The sequence below is a fragment of the Neodiprion fabricii genome, chromosome 3 (assembly GCF_021155785.1).
Source record: "Neodiprion fabricii isolate iyNeoFabr1 chromosome 3, iyNeoFabr1.1, whole genome shotgun sequence".
Lineage (NCBI taxonomy): Eukaryota > Metazoa > Arthropoda > Insecta > Hymenoptera > Diprionidae > Neodiprion > Neodiprion fabricii.
Window position 1 is genome coordinate 25807461 of NC_060241.1, and position 22746 is coordinate 25830206.

The window sequence follows — 22746 nt, forward strand, 5'->3', positions numbered from 1 at the left end:
TCTCACAAGTTTGTAGCTTGAAACATTTGAACAATCACTTTTTCAAACGTTTATATCTCGAAATCTGAATGTCAAATATATTTTTAAATTCACCTTCATGTCAAATCGTCAAAAATTTGATGTCACGTTTTGTCATTTCATAATTACTACAAACTAGTGAATAAATATAGTTAAATTCTGCATTTTTTAATACGGTTTTCAATCACTCAATTTACTTGATACACTTTATTGTTGAAACATTGGTGTTTACGTAAATCAAAGCATCTTGGGTACCATTTGTGGCCATACAAATCAATCACACGTAATGAATATAGCCACAATTGATGTTAAGGCGACGAAGACCGGTGCATCTGTCCTACGGTTTGACCCAATTTTCACCGCAGCCTTTGACTAGGATTATAAACATTGTTAAGATTAGTCGAAAATACTGGGTCAATCATAGTATACTACATAGCAAGAGATGAGGCTTTGAAGCAGCACTCGGCGTTCATATTCGCAAGCTACCATAACTTAATTTGCGTCGATTTGAATTTGCGACTTCAGGGACAGATGCTTGCGGTTGTAGGAACTATGTATAGTCTCAAAATGTTTGTGGGTTGACGGTCGTTTTCCACTTCGGTACATTACTGGTTTACTCGCTTTTCAAATCGTCTGAAGTAACTACAGTTAGGTCTAGTTATTAAAATTTTATCATCCCCACTGATTACGGCGCAAATTCTTTTAATGGTTTCACCCTAACAATAAGTTGAGACAAGTTTATCCATTATCTGTTCATATCTGGTTTATCCAAGAAGGTATACTATATCCAAGTAGGTGCCGGGTTCAATTGCGATGTTTAGACAATATCGAATCTTCCGTCAAAACAAGTGACTTAACAACCGACCTTTTAGTAACTCTTCGTTCAATTCCGAAAGGTGGCCGGTTCATGCGGAGTTCACCGTTCCTGGCTTTGGAACAACAGTGAATCAATAATAGGTACAAAGCTCACGAGCCCCGAATATCCCGCGTTCTATTCACTTCAAATGCGGGGGTTGAAGTTATCCTCTTACCTGCATATAGTGAGCCACGTGACTGCCATAACGCCACATCCGGTACTTCCTTGGTATCACCACTTCACCTGCCACGTGGCAGAATTCAATCCACATAAGTTGACGGGCGGCCGGGTTCGATATCTTTGTCCACCAACGAGGACGATTTAGGGTCGGGATAGGGAGGGTTGTCCGACAGCTGCGTCCCGCGTTTGACTCTCGGCACGAACCGTCGCGGGTAAAAGGCACGCGTCAGACTTGGAGTTCGTTTTTTTGAACTTTGGCCTGGGAGAAAGTCGCAGTCACGGCTTAACCAGTGGGGAACAAGACTCGCGACTAATTTCACTTCGTCAATTTGGATCCTCAAAGAGATTCAAGTATTCGTGGACCGTAATGTTGATAATTTTCTTCCTTCCAAGAGTTTCAAAAATACGCATCTTGGGTACAACAAACTGTCTTGGTTTAGAGCCTTTGTTGTGGCGTACAGTGGGAAGAGGAGATTTATTACAAAGCGGCAGGGTACCTGAAAATATGGAAACGAAGGTTCAACTTACAATTAGGCAAAAGACTCTTTAGATGAATGCATAATAGCGTTTCAAGATTCTTCATATTATATTTGCTTTACGTTGAAATTCACCGTAAGAAGAAAAATGTTGATTATAGTTCATGTTTCAAACATTACTCTACCTTCCGAATATGCTCGAAAAAATTCATGAAAATTTGAACAAACGGCATCGTTGCTTAGCGACTGAAAGCTCGGTAGGATGTATGGAGATTAAGGATACTGTGTATTTTAATTTTGGTGTAATTTTGTAAACGTAACCAGGTCCCCCAAATTAGAGACTATAACCAATGCCATTAATTGCACTTTAATTAGTATAGATCACTAAGCTCCTTATTATTCATTCTAAATATAGGAGTTAGTAAAAAGTTCGTATAGTATTAATATAGAAGAATACTAAATGATTTATACAGATATCACGATTAAATTACGTTAAACGAATGTAAATTTAGTCCGCATTATGATTTACGAAATAAATTTTCCTCGTGAAATGCACGTCTTCCGGTCTCATGAACTCGCTACATGCTTTCTAGGTTTATTGCAAAATGAAATAAATGTATATGTTTAAATCCGAAAATAATTTGAGCGATCACTCCGGCCCTCCTTATGCAATTGTTCTTTCAACAATTAACGCGTACTGATGTTTGGATATAAATTTTCGCGGAAAGCAGATACATGTGCAATGCAAAATTGTCATCAATTTTCCAGCCCGTCAATCTCCACGATTTGACCAACGGAAAATTTGCGATCAGAATAATTTCCAAAACCGTAATACCGTGCTCGCCTACAACCGTGATAAACATAGTTTCACAAAGTTGCCAGCAACTTAGACGTTGGAAAAAAATCGAACGAAAAACTTGCTTTTATATGTAAACCAAGAGTCGATGAGAAGCACAAGTACTAGGTCAAGCCTTATCGACCAGGTGAGCAGGTGGGCTTGAGGTAGCCTCACCAGAGTATTAATGGACAGCCTACGTCTTTTCTTTCTGATCGCGACGATCCGATATGCGATCCGTAGCTGGGCCATGACGTCAGTAGGACCCTGGCACTCGACCATACAATTCTATATCCGCATGCGATAATCGGAAGAGTGATAGTCGAGGAGAGTGGCAGGACTTCGATGGATCAGTCGCGATAAAAAAAAAATTCTAAATTGCCCCCCATTAGTTTTTGCTTTATACTCAAGGGCGTGATTTTTTCTTTAAAGTCCTAACATCCCTGGGGGTTCGGCAGGTGAAGTATATCTTTTGGCATTCGAAGGGCTTGATACGGCGATTCGAATTCACGTGACAATCAGGTTTGTGCAAATAGCTTAAAATCCAGAACACGACATTAGTGTCTGGCTGAGTTAAAAATAGATTTGCAAAGTTTTACCCGGGAGCTTGGGAGGCGAGCTTGCACGTCGCGCTTTGAGGCCACATGTGTTTAATATGTCATAACTCGCCTGAGAGTTCATGTCGCTCGACTGTAAACTACCCCAGGGAAATAAATGTTTGTGGAACCCTTTCAGGAGCTCAAGCCGTCGTTTTCTTATTCCTTGAATTCATCGTGGAGCGACTACTGCTTTTCACAAATGTGATACACTTTGCGTTTATCACAAATATATAAAGTGATTTTTAAAAATAAAAACTTGGCGGACCGTTTACAATCGCGTCCCACGTATTAAAAAATATTATCTCATCTTGAAGTCTTTGAATTTCAAGGGAATGCCAAATCTTTTCATATTGCAAAGTACAGGTCGTGTTGTTTGATCATATATTTATTTAAAAAAAGAAGTTTCGCGGAACTCTGTATTTTATACCTCTGTAACAATCACTTCACGTGACATTTTTATTGACATAATGTAGAATTGACTGCGTTTTCTGTGCTGGAATTTTTCAAAAAATGATGGCGAGCTACTGTTGGATTGGAGTTTTGTTAAGCAAGATTTTTTATTTGTCACTCCAGCCATCGCCACCGTTTTGACGGATCGCACCTCTGCCGAAAAATCTATCCGCCAGAGTATAAAATTGGCAAATGAAGTCACCGTTGGTGAACGGCGTCGCCGCCATATCAGAATCTGTACCAGTGTGAGGAGCGATTACCGAGTGATGAAATCAGGAATAATTCACGTTTGGGCTACGTGCACATCGATATGTTTCGGTTGGTTACCAAGAAGAAATTTTAAGACATGATGGATCGAGACGTGCTGCAATAAAAATTGCAAGAAATCGCCGAATTATGCGAATACAGGTAAAGTAATGCCGCCATGTTGGATTCGTCGGGAAATTCTGAAAGCGGTCTCCTTGGCTGAGGATCACAGACCTAGGGATTCTGCTCATTTTCATCACCATCATCGCGGAGGGCTACTTCCGGTGCGCAGACTCGAGATTCGCCAGTCCACGCCCCGCACCCCCTTCATTGCGTGGTAGGGGAAGTTACAGCTGTGACGTCACGGGGTTTGAATCAATATCTCGTTCCATCCGTCCGTCCGACGAAGCTAGCTGCGAGCTGGGAGCTATCAGTGCGGGGAGGCCGCCGCGACGCTAGAGACGCCGACCCTACCGACGCTCCGTCTCTCCGTCGCCCGGGTACGTCGACGATTTCGCGAAAGCCCGCCGCCGAATTTTAGTGATGAGGCAAAAAAAAAAACAAAAATGAGGAGTAAAAATAAATTCATAAAAACAGCTAAATGAGCGAGTAAAAAAGCGCTGCTTAAATTTTTTTTACCTTCGATTATTTCGTTTAAACATTAAATGAAATAAATGAAAACGTAATCGTACGTTAACTTGTGTCGAATTACGGTGACAATCGATTGTGTTCCTCGCCATAGTTCAAGAATCGTAATGTAAGTAAATTTTTTTCTCTAGTTTCAAATCTTATGTAAAACTTTTTTAACGTGTTTTCATGAGTACACATTTTATTATAATCTTTTTTTGTGTGTATTTTTCTCTACTTCACATATGCCTAAAGAATAGAACGTGGCTCATTTGATTGACAGTGATAGATATTTAATTTTTTAAAGTGAAATTATCGCAGACGTCAGGCACCGTTTACAATTTTTAATTTTGACGTCCACGCAGCTTCCGCTTATTCAACTCGGTACAGCAACGATTCCCGACGGCAAACCGTCTCGCGATTTTTAAAGATATAGCCACGGGCTGATCATGTTGTTTGTTTATTCTCCACTTTTCATTATTTACTGTTTTTGGATTCACACATTTGAACAATTTATTGGTCAATTTTATCGGTATATAATGGAATGTTTCACGTGGTTGTTGGATTATTTACACATATTCTGAAGGATTCAAATACAAACTATTTTCGATATTCAATAAATGAAGATGTGGTATAAAAAAATGGGTCATGTGGAAATATGTTCATAAGGTGGTGATTACCAATTCGATGTGTGGAGTAGTATTAATAGTTTACAATCAGTTGCAACCAGAATGAAACTACCAAAACTCAACGAGCCGGTTATTTTTTATAATCGGAATAACAAGTTAGTGTATAAATAAGGTTCTTGGGCATTTCAGTGCGGTATAAAAAAAATTTGAAATCACAGATCATAGTTTATATTTCATAACCCTAATAATCCTACTTCTACGCTAGCGGTGTTGACTAGTTACTCAAGTAGGGCGACCATTAGGTTATTATTGAGATTCTTGGACTTGGATAAATCAATTTACGACATCATTGAAATGTAATGAAAAATGGTACACGCAATTGAAAGGCTTGTAAGAATACACAACTATCCGTTGAAGTCGGGGGAAAAGAATTCGTCGAGATAGTTTCAGGCTACACCTAATGATGACCATGGATTGAGAAACTTATTTTCATATTTCGTGATTCCAGAGGTGCAATCTGAGGCCGCGTAAAAAGCTAGGGGCATAGTTTGGTTCCTCTGATTATATCGATATTGGTAAGCGAGTGAGAAGTAAGAGATATAAGTTTGGGAGGAATCGATGGCCATCAGTGCCCATGGGCGGCCTCGCGTTTAGAACAAGGAACAGCCCCTCCCAGAAGACCTCGCTCAGGTGGGGCGACTGCTGCCCTCCGAACCTGAACCCCCCGTCGACGGCAGCATCCTCGTTGGCATCGGTCATACCCAAGAGCCGTCACCTGGCCATGCCACCTGTACCCGTGTGAGGTTGCCCTCCGCTGCTGCGCGACTGTACGCCCAGAGGTGCTCAGAGGTGCGTATCACAATCGAAGGTCACGTCTGCGTCGCGAATCACGACCTTGGGATTCAACATGGCGGACAATCGCAACTTCCTTGCGTGGCCATGTTGAGTTCGGCTTGGTAAAGAATCGGGTGGGTCAGTAAATGTAACGAACGAATGCTCGATATTCCGTAGGTTTCCAAACGTTCCCAAAACAGAGAACACACCGAACCTCTTGGACTTGCATCTTCATCAACTTGACTTGACGCCCGTCGATCTATCATCACCCAGCAACATGATCAACATCGCTGGGGTTATTTCCATTGTTTTGTTTTACCTTCTAATTTTGGGAGTGGGAATATGGGCGGCCAGGAAAAAAGAGGCTGGAAACGATTCCGAGGAAGAGGTGATGCTGGCCGGACGGTCCATCGGCCTCTTCGTCGGGATCTTCACGATGACGGCCACGTGGGTCGGCGGAGGCTACATCAACGGAACAGCCGAGGCTATCTACACCAAAGGGCTGGTGTGGTGTCAGGCACCATTCGGATACGCCCTGAGTCTCGTTTTTGGTGAGTTCAGACATTCCGTCATCGGACTGTCCGTCATTTAACGTCGTTGGCTCCGGCAGTCCCCGCGTCAGGCCGCAAACCCAGCTTTTCTAATTCGAGATGTTTCCTTCCAGGCGGGATATTCTTTGCAAACCCGATGCGGCGGCAGGGCTACATCACTATGCTGGACCCCCTGCAGGATGCGTTTGGCGAGAGAATGGGTGGTTTGCTCTTTTTACCAGCGCTATGTGGCGAGGTCTTTTGGGCGGCGGGAATTCTCGCTGCTCTTGGCGCCACCCTGGCAGTAATAATCGACATGGACCAAGGGACGTCCGTTATTCTGAGCGCGTGTATCGCGGTGTTCTACACTCTGTTTGGCGGCCTCTACTCCGTCGCCTATACGGACGTGATCCAACTGTTCTGCATTTTTATCGGCCTGGTGAGTAGTGTCGCGAACTCATTTTTCGGTGTTTTTGTTACGACGTCCTACCGAAAACAGATTAGAAAAATCCTTCGGGTATTAGTCTAACCTTGAGTATCCAATGGGATAGAGGTCGTCCGAACACAAGAAAATGATACCTGTAGGGAGCACTGAACGGAATTTGGATTTGCTTAACAAGATTATTTTGCCTTACGTGTATCGGAATCAGCCTAATGCAATTATTCCACTACCACATAGTAGTATAGATTATGCGCTAGCCAAATACCACACCTAGGATTGAAAGTCTAACGAAATATACCTTGAGGTCTTTCTGGATAGCTAACATGCAGCGGTCGAGCGGGACTTGTCTGATGCAGGTGTTCTACATTGACAAAGTGATAACTATGTGCAATCTTTGTGAAGTAAAAGGCTAGCAATTATTCGTCGGTTCACAGTTCGTCGAGTCTTTATCTTTTTCTGTACCTTGAATGTATTAATAATAAGCAGTCACCGTTCACAACGATATAAATTGTTCAACTCCGTAGAATGTAAGTCTTGTTCGCTACGAATAACTTTTGCTACATCGATTTTTTTCTATCGATTACGTCTGTACACCTATAAATAGTATTGACAATATGGAATGGGTGATTCTTTATTCATACAGAGTGCAGGTATCGAACGTAACGTGGCGGTGTTCGGCAATATTGCGACGAGGTTTTCGGGTCGATAGGCGGGCTCGGCTTCTCCGTGCATTCAAATTACCAAGGTTCGCAGGACGAGATTTCACCCTTTCATTTTCATTTCACATTTAAATACACACCGTCTTCTGCAGGGTCACGCGATATACTTGAATACTGAAAATTATCGTGTGTCGGGTAGCTGTTATTTAAAAACATTACCATTTCAGCTGCAGCATCGATTTTCCATAAAAATTGTTGTTATTTTCGATAAATCTCGTTCGCCGTTCCTGCCTAACAACGAAATATTTTGATTATCGTACGTTGCGCGTAGCTGAATGGGTTGTATCGAAGGGAAACCTTTTAGGTGGCGCTTTTCAGATTAGTCTTTTCACGGTCGATCTCTTGGGTGCAGTTAGCGTTCCCTTGCCAGGAACATGAAAAGAGCCAACAGTTCGATTGAAGTCAAAGAAAGTTAATCCCTCGGAATAGTTCCATTCACCGGGTCAGAGGGGCGGGGGGATTTCTTTCTCGGACGAAGAGATTTCCAAAGGATAAAGAACACGCGCCACCTATAGCCAAGTTATCGTGTTAGACCCACCTTCAACTTTTTCACCCTGTTCGAACATTTTGCGAATCAATGCAGTAGACTTGGTGTTCGATCGATCTGTCAGCTCGGCAATCGTAATGGTTGCCAAATGAAGGAAAGGTGTTTACACACTTCTGTCACGTCTGTTCCAGTGGATGTGCATCCCCTTTGCATGGATGAATCCCAAGGTCGAGTCGCTTAGTTCGATGGACGTGGATTGGATCGGCGAGGTAAAACCATCGGAATATTGGTACTACATGGACTACGGGCTTCTACTAGTCTTCGGAGGAATACCTTGGCAGGTGTACTTCCAGCGAGTTCTCTCCTCGAAGACCGCTGGCAGGGCCCAAATCCTGAGCTACGTGGCTGCCGTTGGATGCATCCTGATGGCCATTCCTCCAGTTCTAATCGGAGCCATAGCCAAGGCGACGCGTAAGTTGTTTCCTCGGATGTTTCAACTGTCCGGCAACACTCGTCCACGCAAGCACTCGCATATCGCACATGCGTAAAGAACGTACCTACCGCGTAAGGATACCACGGGAATACGGTCCTTTGCGTCGCAATTGTAACGGGATTAAATTAGCTTCGTTGCGGAATTGTCTGGGGCCAGGGGAGGTCGCGAGGGCTCGTGACCCTTCGGCCCGCCCCGCGGTATTTTGGGGGCTACTTGACATTTGGCGTGGGTGAGATCCCTGCTGTTGCGGGGGGTGCTGGTATTTACAATGTACGCAAGAGCGGGAGAAACGCGAGGGGAGATCGTGCAAGAATAATAGCACCGTGCTCGGCTGGGTGGTGAGCGTGGGACTGAGCCATGTGGCTCATCGCGGGGCGGTGGTGATAATGCGCCTTGGGGTGACGGGACATAAATATAAATAGTCGATACAAGAACGGTGCTGAACCGTGCCCCGGAACTAATTGGAAGTGCAGAAATATTTTTTTGGGTGTGACGAAGAACGCGGAAGTATTATTCGGAAGTTTAACGGAACCGTTTGACGATGGTGTTCCAGCGTGGAACGAGACCGGGTACACCGGACCTTATCCGTTGACGGAAACGGAAACAAGCATGATCCTGCCGATGGTTCTCCAGTACCTGACACCGGATTTCGTGTCTTTCTTCGGCCTGGGAGCAGTCTCAGCTGCCGTGATGTCATCAGCGGACAGCAGCATTTTGTCAGCGAGTTCCATGTTCGCTAGGAACGTCTACAAGCTCATCTTCCGCCAGAGGGTGAGTAGTCGAATGTTAGTCACAATCACAGAAATCCCGAACCACTTTCAAGCCCTCTCTCTCGCACAATTCACACTTCGTTCGCGGAGTCGCATTTCGGTTGGGGTCGGTTAAAGCTGATTTATCCGCGTAGGCTTCAGAGATGGAGATAATCTGGGTGATGAGGACGGGTATCGGTGTTGTCGGGATCCTTAGTACGGTGATGGCGTTAACGATACCCTCGATATACGGGCTCTGGTCGATGTGTTCCGACCTGGTGTACGTCATCTTGTTCCCCCAGCTGCTGATGGTCGTCCACTTTAAACCGTATTGCAACACCTACGGCAGTCTTGCAGCGTACATAATTGCTTTCATGGTCAGAATCAGCGGTGGCGAGCCTCTGATGGGACTTCCGGCACTCATTCATTATCCAGGTTACGAACCGGAGACCGACACCCAGCTATTTCCCTTCAGGACAATGGCAATGTTGATGTCTCTGGTGACGTTGGTCGGTGTTTCGTACGGCACTCAGGTCGCGTTTATGACCGGCAAGCTTGCGCCTGGTTACGATATATTTAGATGCGTGGTCAACATACCCGAGGACGTAGAGCGAGTGGGTCCCGATCCCGCGGAAGGTGAACAGATGGCTGTGCTGGCCGGCGGGTCGGCCAGACTTTACGGCAGCAAAGATGAATCCAACGGCCGAGTGAATCAAGCGCTCGAGCCGGACGACGATATGGAACCAGGTTGTGGCGTAGGCGGAGGTGGCGGGTGCAGCGTTTTGGGTCAGTTGGGACCTCACGTCGATCGCCAGCCGCAATCCAGCACCGCGTTCTAACTCCAGGTTCCATGATCGGATGCTGTGACCAACAATAACTCCGGTGATGCGGTGTTTCTTCGTTTCTCCATTCATTCTTCTTTCGTTTTTTTCATTATTGCGCAACTGTACAATTGTATTGCGTAGGTTCTATACTGCTATTTTGTATAGGATGCTTTCTGGTGCTCTTAATATGAACGGTTCTTTCATGCCACTGCGATTCCGTGTATAGTATAGTGATAACACCGTGCGATTTTTGTCCGATAGAGGTTCAAGCACAGTGGGCTTGACCTACAAAATAATCACGATGTAAATATCCTTGCGATTAGTTCGTGACGACGGTGATCGTGGTATGATTTGCACAAAGATCGGAAGGATACGCGGAGATGATTGCGGAAATTCCCCGGCGCGTTTTCAACGTCCGATCAATGGGTCGAAGGTCATCGCTGAGGTCATATCACTTGTGGTCAGGAACAGTTATCGTAGTCTCAATTAAGCAATAATTTTGAAGTTAACGCATTACATTTACATAACGTACATGTTAGCTGTTTGCACATCGGGGAAATGAGAGCACCGCATCGCCTATTAGGCCTAGTCATTTTGTTTTTAAATATGTTTAGTACTAAATGAATATAAATAAATAAATAAATATATTACATGTATAGATACAAATTATATTGAAATCGGCTGAGTTTCAGGGCGGTTCATAGGATCTAAACTAGATCGCGGATCGCGTTGCGAAGACTCGTTTATAGTCGCTAGTGATCAATGTAACGTTCGAAAGTACTTATTTGAAATAAATTCTGCCGGTATAAATAAAAGTAGGCAATTCACGGCGGACGCTGATTGGAGTAGACGTGTTATATAAGATTCACGGTAGAATAGCGAGCAGCCCACAGCGTGCTCCATGTAACGTGCGGTGTACATATGATCCTGTCATTTTTAATTACTTGTGTGGACTTTCGTGTTGGGCACCGAGCGTGTGTATTGGCATTTATTTCGGAATTATTGCCGTGCATGCTGCGGTGTATGTATTAATATAATATACTGTTCCAAAATATCGATTATAGATCGATGCTTTTCTACGTAATCGTCGCATGATCGTAGCAATCAAGCTTATGTTATACGATTAGTGGCGGAAAAATTTCGGAATCTTTTGACGTGCAACAGTATTAAATTTGAAAGCTATACATAGAATTTGTGTTAATGATCGCGTGTGTGTACAATTCTAGGTTTTAGCCAAGCGTGTAATAGACACAAGGCCCCGAAAGTCAGCTGATCGGTTATATTTATTATATAATATATATTGCCATATATAGTATATATATAGTTTATAATATAGTATATATTGCCATATTGTTTGAATGAAATAATGAATAGCCAGTAAGTATAACTTATACATACCCAAGACAAGACTATACTACAGTATACATATTACCAACCGTACATATCAGTGCATATCGAAAATAGTTGATATTAGATTATACCTATAATGTAAGTAAATATGAGAGTTTTTATGAAATATGAATGAATATTTAATTTTCGTATCACCTTGTTACAAATGCTATTTTTTAATTAAAAAAAAAAAAAAAAAAAATATTCAATTCCAAGACACGGAAGTATGGGCCGTGCAAGTGCAATAGCATTTAATTGCGGTGTAGAAATAATTAATTAATTGTATAGCTGCAGCAGAATGATATTATACGTCTTATCCAGCTTATCTTATTTTCCGTAGGAATGTTCGTCATGCACGTATATACATTATACATAATGCATACGTATATGTTGAAATTAACTTCATGTTGCTGTATTTTACACTTATGACGAAAAAATTACGTATAGCGTTGTTTTCGGTAGCGCGCTGTAATAATAACACGTATATCTAGGTATATATGTGTATCTCATAATTTTTCATAGTAATAAAACTGTGCAACATGACGCGAAACCCCGAACGCACATATTATCATGTGTCACCTACATATCAATTACATCAAATGTAATAAACGGTATATACATATCATATAATAAGTACATAAAAATATACACGCATATCAATATAATGTATTTATGTCGCTGTCATAAAAGATGAATTAATCCCACTGGAAAGCAGGTGTTTCAAGGTTTATTGAGGGGGTTGAAATGTTGGTGAAAAACTAGCACACAGTATGTAACATACGTCAACGTATAGGTATTACTCATCCACGTGATCCGTTCGACTGTACGGCACTGAATCGAGTTATAAGCCGCTATACAGTTTGAAATGAAACTTGGAGTATTTCGAACATCGTATCCGCAATTTTTCAAACGGATATTTTGAAAATTCATATATGTACTGTATACTATGTATTGTATTCTCAGAAAAACGTCGTATATATATATATATCAAATGAATCCTGTATAAACCTAATACCAAAAGTATATTACACCTGTATACATATACATATATACATAATATCGAAGTGTTACTTAATAATGTACTATTCGTAATATAGTTATACGACCGAAAAAAAAAACACCTAACAAATAAAAGCGTAAACCAGATGTTGATTGTAAGTGTTAAAAATAAACGGTGTATAAAAAAACGCGCCGTGCTTGGTTCTGCTTCCTCTACGTAGATTTCTTCCCGTGTATTTACTCTTATTACTCTTTATCAAAATTTTGACCAGTACCCTGATCGCTATTCTTACCCGCGTTCACGGTTGGTATTCAATTACGTCACATTACCCGTAGATAATCTTCGTTTGAAGAAATTCAGTGTGTGCTCATTGCGCGAACCGAGTAACGCAGCCTCGCTCAGCTTCTGCATAATTTTATTGCTCTACTTCGTCAATCCTCAATTCCAGGAAGCTATTTCACTGCAATACTTTCAAAAATATTTTACTTGCTTTCTCTCCGCCAGGAAGACGAAAAGTTTTCACTATCTAAAGGTGCAGTGTAACATGACTTACGGTTCGGTAGTTTTTAAAGTATGAAGTAGCGTTAGTCTTACAAATATATTCCATGGAAAGTGGGGCAGGGTAAGGTGTACAAAATGTAATCCAAGTAAAATTCTTCACAGCAGACCAGCTTTATTGGTAAAACAAAAGCGTTTTCACAAAAATAATAAATAAATCATATCCAGTGTAAACAGTTATTTGTCTAACAGCTGGATTAGATAATTATTCTATTCTTTTCTTTTTCTTTTTGTCATGTATAAAAATATAAAAATGTACATATCTTGTTCCTACTGTGGAAGCGAAATGGTTTAGTATCTACAATTAATTCAGCTCAGTTAGTGAAATGGGGATCGAAGCGCGGGTTTCTCCTGATGGACTTCATTCGTCATCGTCAGGATTCCAGCTATAAGAGAGAAAACATAACAGGGAACCAAGGTGGAGACATAGAGATACACAGAGAGGGAGAAGGAGATAAAGAATATCGATTTCACGTTATAGCGCAGAGTTCGAACAAAATACTCAACCTCCCCGTGTACGATTCCTAAACAATCTGGCATTGATGTTAGAGTAGAAAACAATCGGGACGTGCAGTTTCGAGTGTCATGGTCAGAGCTGATGCCTGCAGGTTCAACAACTTATTTCCTGTTAGAGAAAAACCAGCGATGGAAGCAAGTTCATCGGTGATTACCCGCTTGTTGATGGGTTAATAGATCTTATAGTTAGCTTAATATTGGTAGCCGCCGTTGCTGGCGTAGCTCTGTCCACCGCTGCTACCACCGGAGCTGTAACCGCCTCCACTGCCGCCGGAACTGTATCCACCACCTCCTCCGGAACTGTATCCACCACCTCCTCCGGAGCTGTATCCACCACCACCGCCGGAACTGTGGCCTCCACCGGAACCGCCGGAGCTGTATCCACCTCCGGAGCTGTATCCACCACTGGAGCCACCGGAGCTGTATCCACCACTGGAGCCACCGGAGCTGTATCCACCTCCGGAACTGTATCCACCCCCGCCGCCTGAGCTGTAACCACCGCTGCTTGAAGAGGGTGCGCCATAGCTGGAGGATGGCTGACTGGCACCGCCGCCGCTGAAGTGTCCACCGCTAGAGCTGTAACAGATGATTTTGTGATAATGCGATGCCCTACATGTCATCGTAGTTGGTGATTGTAGTTTTGATGGATTGAATTGACTTTGACGAAACAAGTAGGGATCAGTGTTGAAAGCGTGGAAACGTTTCTTCACTGCTTGGTGTTTGATTTTTTACTGCGGTGTTTTTCGAAAATGAAGCTTTTGCTTACCCGCCGCCAAAACTACTGCCACCGAAGCTACCGCCTCCTGAAGACGGTGCTCCGTAGCTGCTTGAGGGCTTAGAAAAGCTGCCACCACCTCCGGAAGAAGGTGCACCGTAGCTTGAGGAGGGAGCTCCGTAGCTCGAAGAGGGTCGTCCGCCGCCGGAAGATGGTGCTCCGTAGCTGCTTGAGGGTTTGGAAAAGCTGCCACTACCTCCTCCGAAAGAAGGTGCGCCGTAGCTTGACGAGGGAGGTCCGTAGCTCGAAGCGGGTCTTCCGCCACCGGAAGATGGTGCCCCGTAGCTGCTTGAGGGTTTGGAAAATCCACCACTACCTCCTCCGAAAGAAGGTGCACCGTAGCTTGACGAGGGAGCTCTGTAGCTCGAAGAGGGTCTTCCACCACCGGAAGATGGTGCTCCGTAGCTACTTGAGGGTGCACTGCCGCTGAATCCACCTCCGAAACTTCCACCACTGCTAAATCCGCTGCTGCTGCCACCGCTGAATCCACCGCCTCCCGAAGATGGAGCTCCATAGCTACTCGATGGTGCTCCGTAGCTGCTGGACGGTGCACTGCCACCGAAGCTACCTCCGAAACTTCCACTGCTGCTTCCGCCGCTGAATCCGCCACCACCTCCTGAAGACGGGGCTCCGTAGCTAGTCGATGGTGCTCCGTAGCTGCTTGACGGTCTGCTGCTTCCACCGGATGATGGCGCTCCGTAGCTGCTGGACGGTGCACTGCCTCCGAATCCACCGCCGAAGCTGCCACCGAAGCTTCCGCCTCCAGAAGACGGTGCTCCGTAGCTGCTGGACGGGGCACTGCCTCCGAATCCACTGCTGAAGCTTCCGCCTCCAGAAGACGGCGCTCCGTAGCTGCTGGATGGCGCGCTGCCTCCGAATCCACCGCCGAAGCTGCCACCGAAGCTTCCGCCTCCGGAAGATGGGGCACCGTAGCTGCTGGATAGCGCACTACCTCCGAATCCACCACCACCACCTCCGCCGATGTTGGGAGTTCCGTAGCTCGTTGATGGTGGCAAGTAGCTGCCGGTTAGTGGAGCTGTTGAAGAATGAGTCAGTTGGTAAATGTATCCTCACGGTCAATGTGGGATGGTTTCACAAAGTTACTCGATCGGGATGTTTGACAGATGGTCAAAAAATACGACATCACTTGGATTCGGTTAATATTTGACTGGATACTCCATTGTATCAACCTTGAATTCGTGAGAGGAATGATGATGATGATTTCCTTATTTGACGCTGTGTGAGATATAACAAGGGCTCAAGGAATAATGGATACAGTAGTCATTTTTCACAAACGTGTCCTTATACCGAACTAAAACTTTCCATCTACGAACTAATCTTTACAGTGAATCAGCAGTACGTATGCACATGCTTGTGAATTGTCTCCAGATACTTTCTTCCATTTTACGATTACGACCGTCTTCTTAACGTCTCATGATGTTCGCATGGGAGAAGGAAAGTTTTAGATCAGCATTGTACGTCACATCACCAGAAGATGTGTTTCACCACTCAGCTTCATCTAACCCCCTAATGAGTCCAAGTAAACTTGAAATATTTACGCAGCTAAGTACCCGATAATATAGATATTGCTAGTAGTAACGGATTCGCTAGATCAGAATCATTCTTGAATTCGATTTCGATGCAGGACTCAAATTACTGATTTGGGACCCCGATCCATCTTGGAGGAGCGACAGACATACGTCGGATACGAATTTCATAATTGAAAGTTAGCTGTACGAGATCGAAAGTACCTAACCGACAATTTAGGTACGATAGTTTGTAGCTTTCGTGTAGATTGTAATTTAACCGGTAAAAGAATTATCGATAAAATTTTATAGTTTTATCCGAATTCTACTATGCTGAATAGCGCATAAAAAAACTTCGAACAGCCACTAATATTTCCGGAAGAGTAAAAGATAGCGTTCGCGCCTGTGCAGGCTCAAACGAATTCTTAAACGAGTATTGAAATTATCAACTTTCAAGACCGTTAACACTAAACTGCTAATTGCCAGTAGATATAGTGAGCGTAGATGATTATCTCATTTCCACAAACCTTTTGGAGCGTAAGTTATACGGCGCTATTCTTAGAGCTACGATTGCGGAAGGTCCGGATACTATTTATTATACTGAACGATCCTCTTTACACGTTAATGCCGCGGGACATCGCACGTGGGCAATTCGAAAACAGAGAAAAATACCAACTGTGGAAGGCATGGCGCAGCTGTATCTGTAATGCATAACCTGTCGTAACTTGCAACTGGAGAGCACCAAATGAAATCGAATTTTGCTCGACGTTGCAGTTTCGCCACGAGTGGTTGATTACACTTAGACGCTGAAATGGTTGAAGATTGACTGCACCAAACCAGCGAATACGAAACGTGACTAGCCGAGTTATGGAGAGTGTCTGGTAGACACGAGTGACGACCGCGAATTAACTAGGGCGAAAGTGCTCCGAGATCGTAAAGTGTCCGAGGTCATGCGGGAATTGGAGATTTAAATCTTAGGAATGGTATCAGAACTTCACGTCGGTCATAAACGTTTCTTTTACTTTTGAACCTTCGAAATTTTACTTTTATAGTTAACAGTTCGGAATTCCGACAGGTAAAGCTTCACACCGAAATATTAATTCCAGTACCGTCGTGCAGGTCTCGAGTCGAGTGTGATGTGAGAATTCTAGTTTTACCGTAACGACACTGTTCATGTGGCAATTAAACGCATCGTTTCTCTAGGTTCCACTACGACTTCCGCCATTGTGTGCTAATGAAAAAGCGACATTTCCTTGTTTGGAAAGAGACCTTGCCCAGAAAGAAGCTGTCTGTAATGTACGGGATAAATCAAGTCTACTGCTCTACATGCGCTTTGCTATTGTTCCAACTGGTAAGAATGAAGGTTACCACGGAGTTCATAGTGGGTTCGCTCCTCAATGGTTTGTAATGTAGTTTACATGTGCCGCACGAAAGACGTCTGTTTCTCATTGCATTTAAATGTTGACAGGATCACGAGTTACTTGAGGATGTATAAAACGGAAGAAGGAGTTTATGTTTAAGGAACTAGAAGCTGAGGAGAGGCTCGTAGAATTTATGCCAAAGTCGATTGCTGGGTAAGCACAAGTTGTGGGATTTAGCAAGCTAATTGTATGAAGTCTTGCGGAATAGAATCATACCACAAAGGGGTTTCAGCGGAGTCGGCAATTTCACAACAACTTTTGAAACTGTCTATGAGGCTGACAGTCATTCGTTGTGGAAGAAAGGCTGTGGGAAGCGGTTTGATGAATTTTTCGAAAATGTGAACTCCAGCCAAATCGGTTCACATAGGAGTACGGATAACAGATTACAACTTGCTTCGGAATTAGATGGATAACGGTGCAAAAGTGAACCGAGAAAACGTCACGGGGATGCCACGAGGGGCAGCAGTTTGACGGAGCGAATCGCAGTGAAAGTGTGGGAGTCGCGACTGAGTCTGTACTTGCTCAGAGGCGCAATTTTGCCGTTGTCGTTACCGCGATTATCCCAGTCCCTTCAATTCCTCTCTAGCCTTCGCTCGACTCGAACTTTTATGTGTTGTTCCCCCACTTCTCCTGAAAAGTCTCGACTCCTGATGTACGGAAACGCGCGCGATCGCGGACTCTGTGTTAAACCTTTGTGGAGAAATTCACATTCGGACGATAGTCGCGTTGATGTGATTTTTTTTATCTCTTGTATACTGATTCATTGAATTTAAAAAAATTATACACTATAGTTGAGGCGATTCGAAGAGTGGATTGAAACTCTGATTTAAATTGGCATCGTTGGTACGATTCTCTCTTCACTGACACATCGAATGTATTCGTTAATATTTCGGCTAGCTTTTACCGTAATTAGCACCCACGAAATGTGTACCTGTATCTTTCGCTGCAGGTGATGCCTAATAAATTCCTATTCAGATATGTATCGTATCGTAATAACTCGCTTAAGTATTTTTAACGTTCAACGGTAATTATCATCTACCCGAATCATATTTTTATTCAGTAATGCTTGCTCGAGGGGTAACGGTTAATTAACTCTTATATATGTACCTATGCTTACACAAAGCTCGTCAATCTCATCATTTATGATATTATAATGACTTCATATGAATATACGTATACATGGTAACGATTTTTAATATTTTGTTTAATAAAAATTCAAAGAATTCGAGTATTTCAGTATTAACGAGCTTCGAATAAATTAGTCACAGTGTGCAGTAAGCGAACAGACTGTGAAATTCGTCGGGATTTGTTTATGCGTGGTTTACCTATTCGCCTTATTCCACCGCGTATGGATCATCGGACAGTTTTAACAACCGTGTAACACGCAAATACGCGGGTGATTGTCAAATACGCACGATAACGAAAGCGAGGAAGAATAACGAATATTGGCTGTTCAAGGTCTCTGAAAGTCTCACGTGATTACCATCTATTATTTTCACAGTAATTTCGTTTTCAACGAGTTGAGTAATCGCCGCATGGTCGTATAAATTTTTCCTCAGAAAAATATCTTTCAACGCTACGAAAAATCTCAAAATTTTCTCATTATCGCAATTGCGATAGTAAAAAAAATTTGACACCAAATCTGTCAGTGCAATTTCTCGGCAACCGTGTATGCCAAATTCGCAATTAGGACGGAATTCTTACTGGCTTCGTACTTCCGTAACGGGTTTATTTTTTAATCGGCAATCAGCGCGATGGACAAAGTAACCAATCCTTACCTTCGGCGTAACTGGAAGGTAGAAGTGCGGTGGCCACTAGAGCAGCAGCCACAAGAGCCCACATCTTAGCAGGCCTCATGCTTTAAACTTTTGGACGCGTCGACTTAGAAACCTGACCGAATCACTTTTCGATACAAAAACTCGGTATTATCCTCCACGTGTTTTCGAAGCTGCGTTTAGTTTGCTCTAACATGCTTCAAAGAGTTCGTATCTGGCTTTTATAGTTGGCTGTCTTTCGGAGAAAGTCTTCGGCGCTACAAGAGGATGCCACCTCCGAGAGTGGGGCGAGGACGCGGGGCGTCGAGGTGTTTGGACGCCAGAATACCGGGGAAAGATGCGCTCCTTACGCTCGAATCATGCCGCGTTCAATATTCCACACTCTGGTTACGCTGCAGGGACGATCGACTCGTCTTTTCTTTCCTGGTATTCCGGTCAAAATGTCCACCTAACGAACCGGCCGGAATTTCTGAAAAACTTACGTCCAAGCTAGTTGAAACACAGTCAAATAAACAATAAAACAGCGCAGCCTTGGCGCTGACGAAACTTTAACCAGGCTGAGAAAAATTGCATCTGTTTAAGTTACGTACGAAATTCTAGAAAAACGGGTATCGGTACGAAAACGGTTTTATTTAGGCAGTTCTGGAACCACTGGAAAATACGATCCAACTAGTAACCACTTGGTGTGATTATAGATTTTAATATTACAATTTATGATTATTGCAATGTCAAGTCTGGTTGTGGTAAACAATGAAAGTATAATTAAAGATTGCTTGGCGAATGCATAAGTAAAAATTTCTTTAAGTAAAATCAAAGCTTATTCTCAGGCCGTTGTATTAATTTACGGAAGATGTGGGCAGACGCATCATAGACTTTGTGTCAAGTCGTCGTTGCGAGTTATTCGTTTGCTTGAACTTGACAGACAGTAGAAATTCGTGGAGACGGTGCTTTCCGGTATTTTACGACACCAAGAAGGTATTAAAGAACATGAAATGGTCAAAAATAGGACTAAAAAAAAAATCCAACCGTCGCACCGGTCACGCCAATTTGCCAGGTATAATTTGCTACCTGACGTTATTAAGGCGAACTGCCAGGAACTGAAATAAGAGAAATACGTGATTTGCATTCGGTACGAAGTTAGCGTATGTGCCGGCTTACCTGTGTCAGCTGCGAAATGAAATTTTAGGATTGCTTTACGAAAGGGAAATTCTGGCGTACGGGCACCGGAACAAAGTGTCGGCTGTCTTCAGCCGTGACACTGCCGAGACCGAATGAAATTAAAGGGAATGTGTCTTTTTCACCATTCTACTCGTTATTTCCACCTTTTTCGCGCTCCGTTATGCTGTTATTCAATATAATAAGCTCTTCGCTCTCTAATGGCAGCACCGACTGCTTGTGCTACTGCAGCTATGTATCCATAATGCCACAGAACTGTTGTCTCCGAACCGCAGAGGTCATTCACTCCTAATTATCAAAGCGGTTTGGCATTTTAATCAAGATTTTCATAAACTAGAGGCAATTTGACGAGGAATGAAACGCAGCAGGCATACGTGTCTCTGAAAGCTCGTCGCGATATATCGAGAAATTATAGAGTCTTGCTCATCCATGGTGGTTCCAGATTCATTACCTTCTAGGATATACAGTAGATCGTGATCGGTTTGCTAACGGTCGAAATTTGTTTTACAGTCTCCCATTCCAATTCGAACGCAAATGAAAAGTAAAATTTAAGTTTGCACTTGGTAATGCTTGCGTAACGTCCTCCTGTATTCATCGCAATATGTATGCGCGTCGTGTCCTCGACCTAGAGAACAAGCCATCACACATTTCACTGCAGCTTCGATCTAATTTCAACCATCACGCAATAACGTGTCGAGCGTTTTTCTCTCCTATTTTACTTTAGCGTGATATTCGAATACCGTATAAGATCATGAATAAAGCGTGTCAAATTATTGTTTTGTTGTCTTTGATTATCATGCAAATGTATGACAATTAAGACCGAATTTTCACTTCGTGACTTTCAACGAATAGTTTGTTACCTAACGCTTGCAGTTACGGAACATTTCGAACGCATAATTATTACATCTGCAACTTCAAGATTATATCTGATTATAAAAAATCCCGATATCATCTTGCCGGTCTCTTAGCATTCATAAAACATGAATAGAAAATTTTTTTTTATCTTGATCAAGTTAACAACCTGGTTCTGCCGGTTCCTTAAGTATCCCAAGTAATCACTATGGGTAAAATAAAAAAAAACGAACTCCTTGCTCTCAAAAATTCACCAATCAGTCAAGGAATTTGTACATGTGCGTGTATTACAAAGATTTCATCTCCTATTCCAACTGTTCGAATGAGTTCAAGGCATGCCGGCCAGTATCATCAGTCAAAATTCCGCGTGAAATAGGTTTCTCCATCCTATATTATAAGAAAAAAAAAGAACATTAATACGACAAAGCGTGAAAATCCCGCCTTATCTGCTCCTTTTTTTTGGCTTATATCTCCTCACTGTATTTTGAATCCATAAGATCGGTATTTACTTTTAACACAAAGGTCTTGATCCGTATTATTGATTACGTACAAACAGATGCATAGTTTTTAATTGCTACCATTGCTGAGAGTCCTGGACAAACGTTGTGCTAAATAATACGAGGGTCATCTTCGTTTCAACTCTTGCCCATAAACAGTTCGTAATCTGCCGCAATAACTCGTTAAGTATTCACCCACATGCAGCCTTCGTTTGTTGAGTGAAAAAATTAATCTATTACAAGACTGTGGGATAGCGGGTTTAGTTTACACTACGACACAAGCATATACGTCGGTCTTAATGAGTTTGCGCGAGCAAAACAAGCAAGCAGGACTGATGCAAGTCGTACGTAATTAGTGATGTTAGAAAGGGTTTCACAGATCTTCGGCATTTGTTATCCGGATTAATATTCAACTGCTCGGCATAAAACTCCCCCGTCACTCGCAATCGGTACGTCTGCATGACTTGGCTGACTGTGGAGGCTTTCTGCTTACAGGCGGATGCGAAATCCGGTGAGTCACCGATGCGTTTTCCTGCAGCAGGCGCAATGTTTCAAATTCGCTTTAGTTCTACAGGTCAACGTTTTCTCTAGACACCTAATCGAATCGGTTATACGTTAGGTTACGCAACTGAGAGCCATCGCATAGGCGTTTGATATTCCTAACAGCGAGTCGAAGGTGCGTTAAGTTGGAAATTCGTCATCGGCTGCATTTGGTCTGCTTTGCCAGATCACGTCGCGTTCTATCTATGTTGTGTCAAATTGCGATTGGGTATACATATAGAAATTACGGTTACCACGAGAAGAAAATGAGTATACGTAAAGTGCTGTGAAAAAAAAAGAATGGGAAACAGAGTGATTGAATGAGTTGAGGCAATGTGAAATAAGTCTAGTCGGTCTCGTGTGCTATGTAATTAAAATTATCGCAGATAATAAGTATCGAAGTTTAATCGTACCTATAGTATTCCCAGCTCATCAGAGATGCGAGCATAATGGGACCCAATTATAATTACACACATTAATTAGCACTATTTGAATGCGGAAGCATTCTCTAAACAGGTCAACGAAGAAAAACGAGAGCTCGAACATCAGGAGTAGATTATCTCATGTAACTTAACGGGCTTATAATACGGTCTATGACGACATTTTCATTCTTTCCTTACGACGTTTTAGTCTTGGATTTTTTTACCACTTGGCTAATTCGGCCGACTTTGCATTCGTACCTTTTAATTACAAAACGCTTCACCGTTGCATTTGCAGGATTCTATAA

At 42.9% G+C, this 22746-nt stretch overlaps 3 protein-coding genes across 9 annotated transcripts; 2 read left to right on the forward strand and 1 right to left on the reverse strand.

The window, feature by feature from the left end:
- The first annotated feature begins 4005 nt into the window (after window positions 1-4005).
- LOC124177578 (high-affinity choline transporter 1) lies at window positions 4006-11641 on the forward strand. Its single transcript, XM_046560091.1, has 7 exons — window positions 4006-4417; window positions 5425-5765; window positions 5928-6301; window positions 6415-6719; window positions 8120-8399; window positions 8975-9192; window positions 9326-11641. Exons 3-7 carry the CDS (start codon window positions 6028-6030, stop codon window positions 10007-10009), a joined length of 1761 nt encoding a protein of 586 aa, XP_046416047.1. The 5' UTR covers window positions 4006-4417; window positions 5425-5765; window positions 5928-6027; the 3' UTR covers window positions 10010-11641.
- Window positions 11642-13035: 1394 nt separating this feature from the next.
- Window positions 13036-19151, reverse strand: LOC124177579 (pro-resilin). 7 transcript variants are annotated; one of them, XM_046560098.1, is made up of 4 exons: window positions 18958-19151; window positions 14224-15268; window positions 13904-14033; window positions 13036-13804 (listed from the first exon to the last, which is right to left on the reverse strand). In XM_046560098.1, exons 1-4 carry the CDS (start codon window positions 19034-19036, stop codon window positions 13649-13651), a joined length of 1410 nt encoding a protein of 469 aa, XP_046416054.1. In that variant the 5' UTR covers window positions 19037-19151; the 3' UTR covers window positions 13036-13648. The 7 variants fall into 7 exon arrangements, with proteins under 7 accessions (XP_046416054.1, XP_046416055.1, XP_046416053.1 ...); XM_046560099.1 differs by having other exon boundaries at window positions 13036-13770; window positions 13873-14033; XM_046560097.1 differs by having other exon boundaries at window positions 13036-13794; window positions 13873-14033.
- On the forward strand, window positions 16552-18103 carry LOC124177581. Its single transcript, XM_046560100.1, has 4 exons — window positions 16552-16741; window positions 16834-16896; window positions 16962-17158; window positions 17227-18103. Exons 1-4 carry the CDS (start codon window positions 16739-16741, stop codon window positions 17276-17278), a joined length of 315 nt encoding a protein of 104 aa, XP_046416056.1. The 5' UTR covers window positions 16552-16738; the 3' UTR covers window positions 17279-18103.
- Window positions 19152-22746: the final 3595 nt, after the last annotated feature.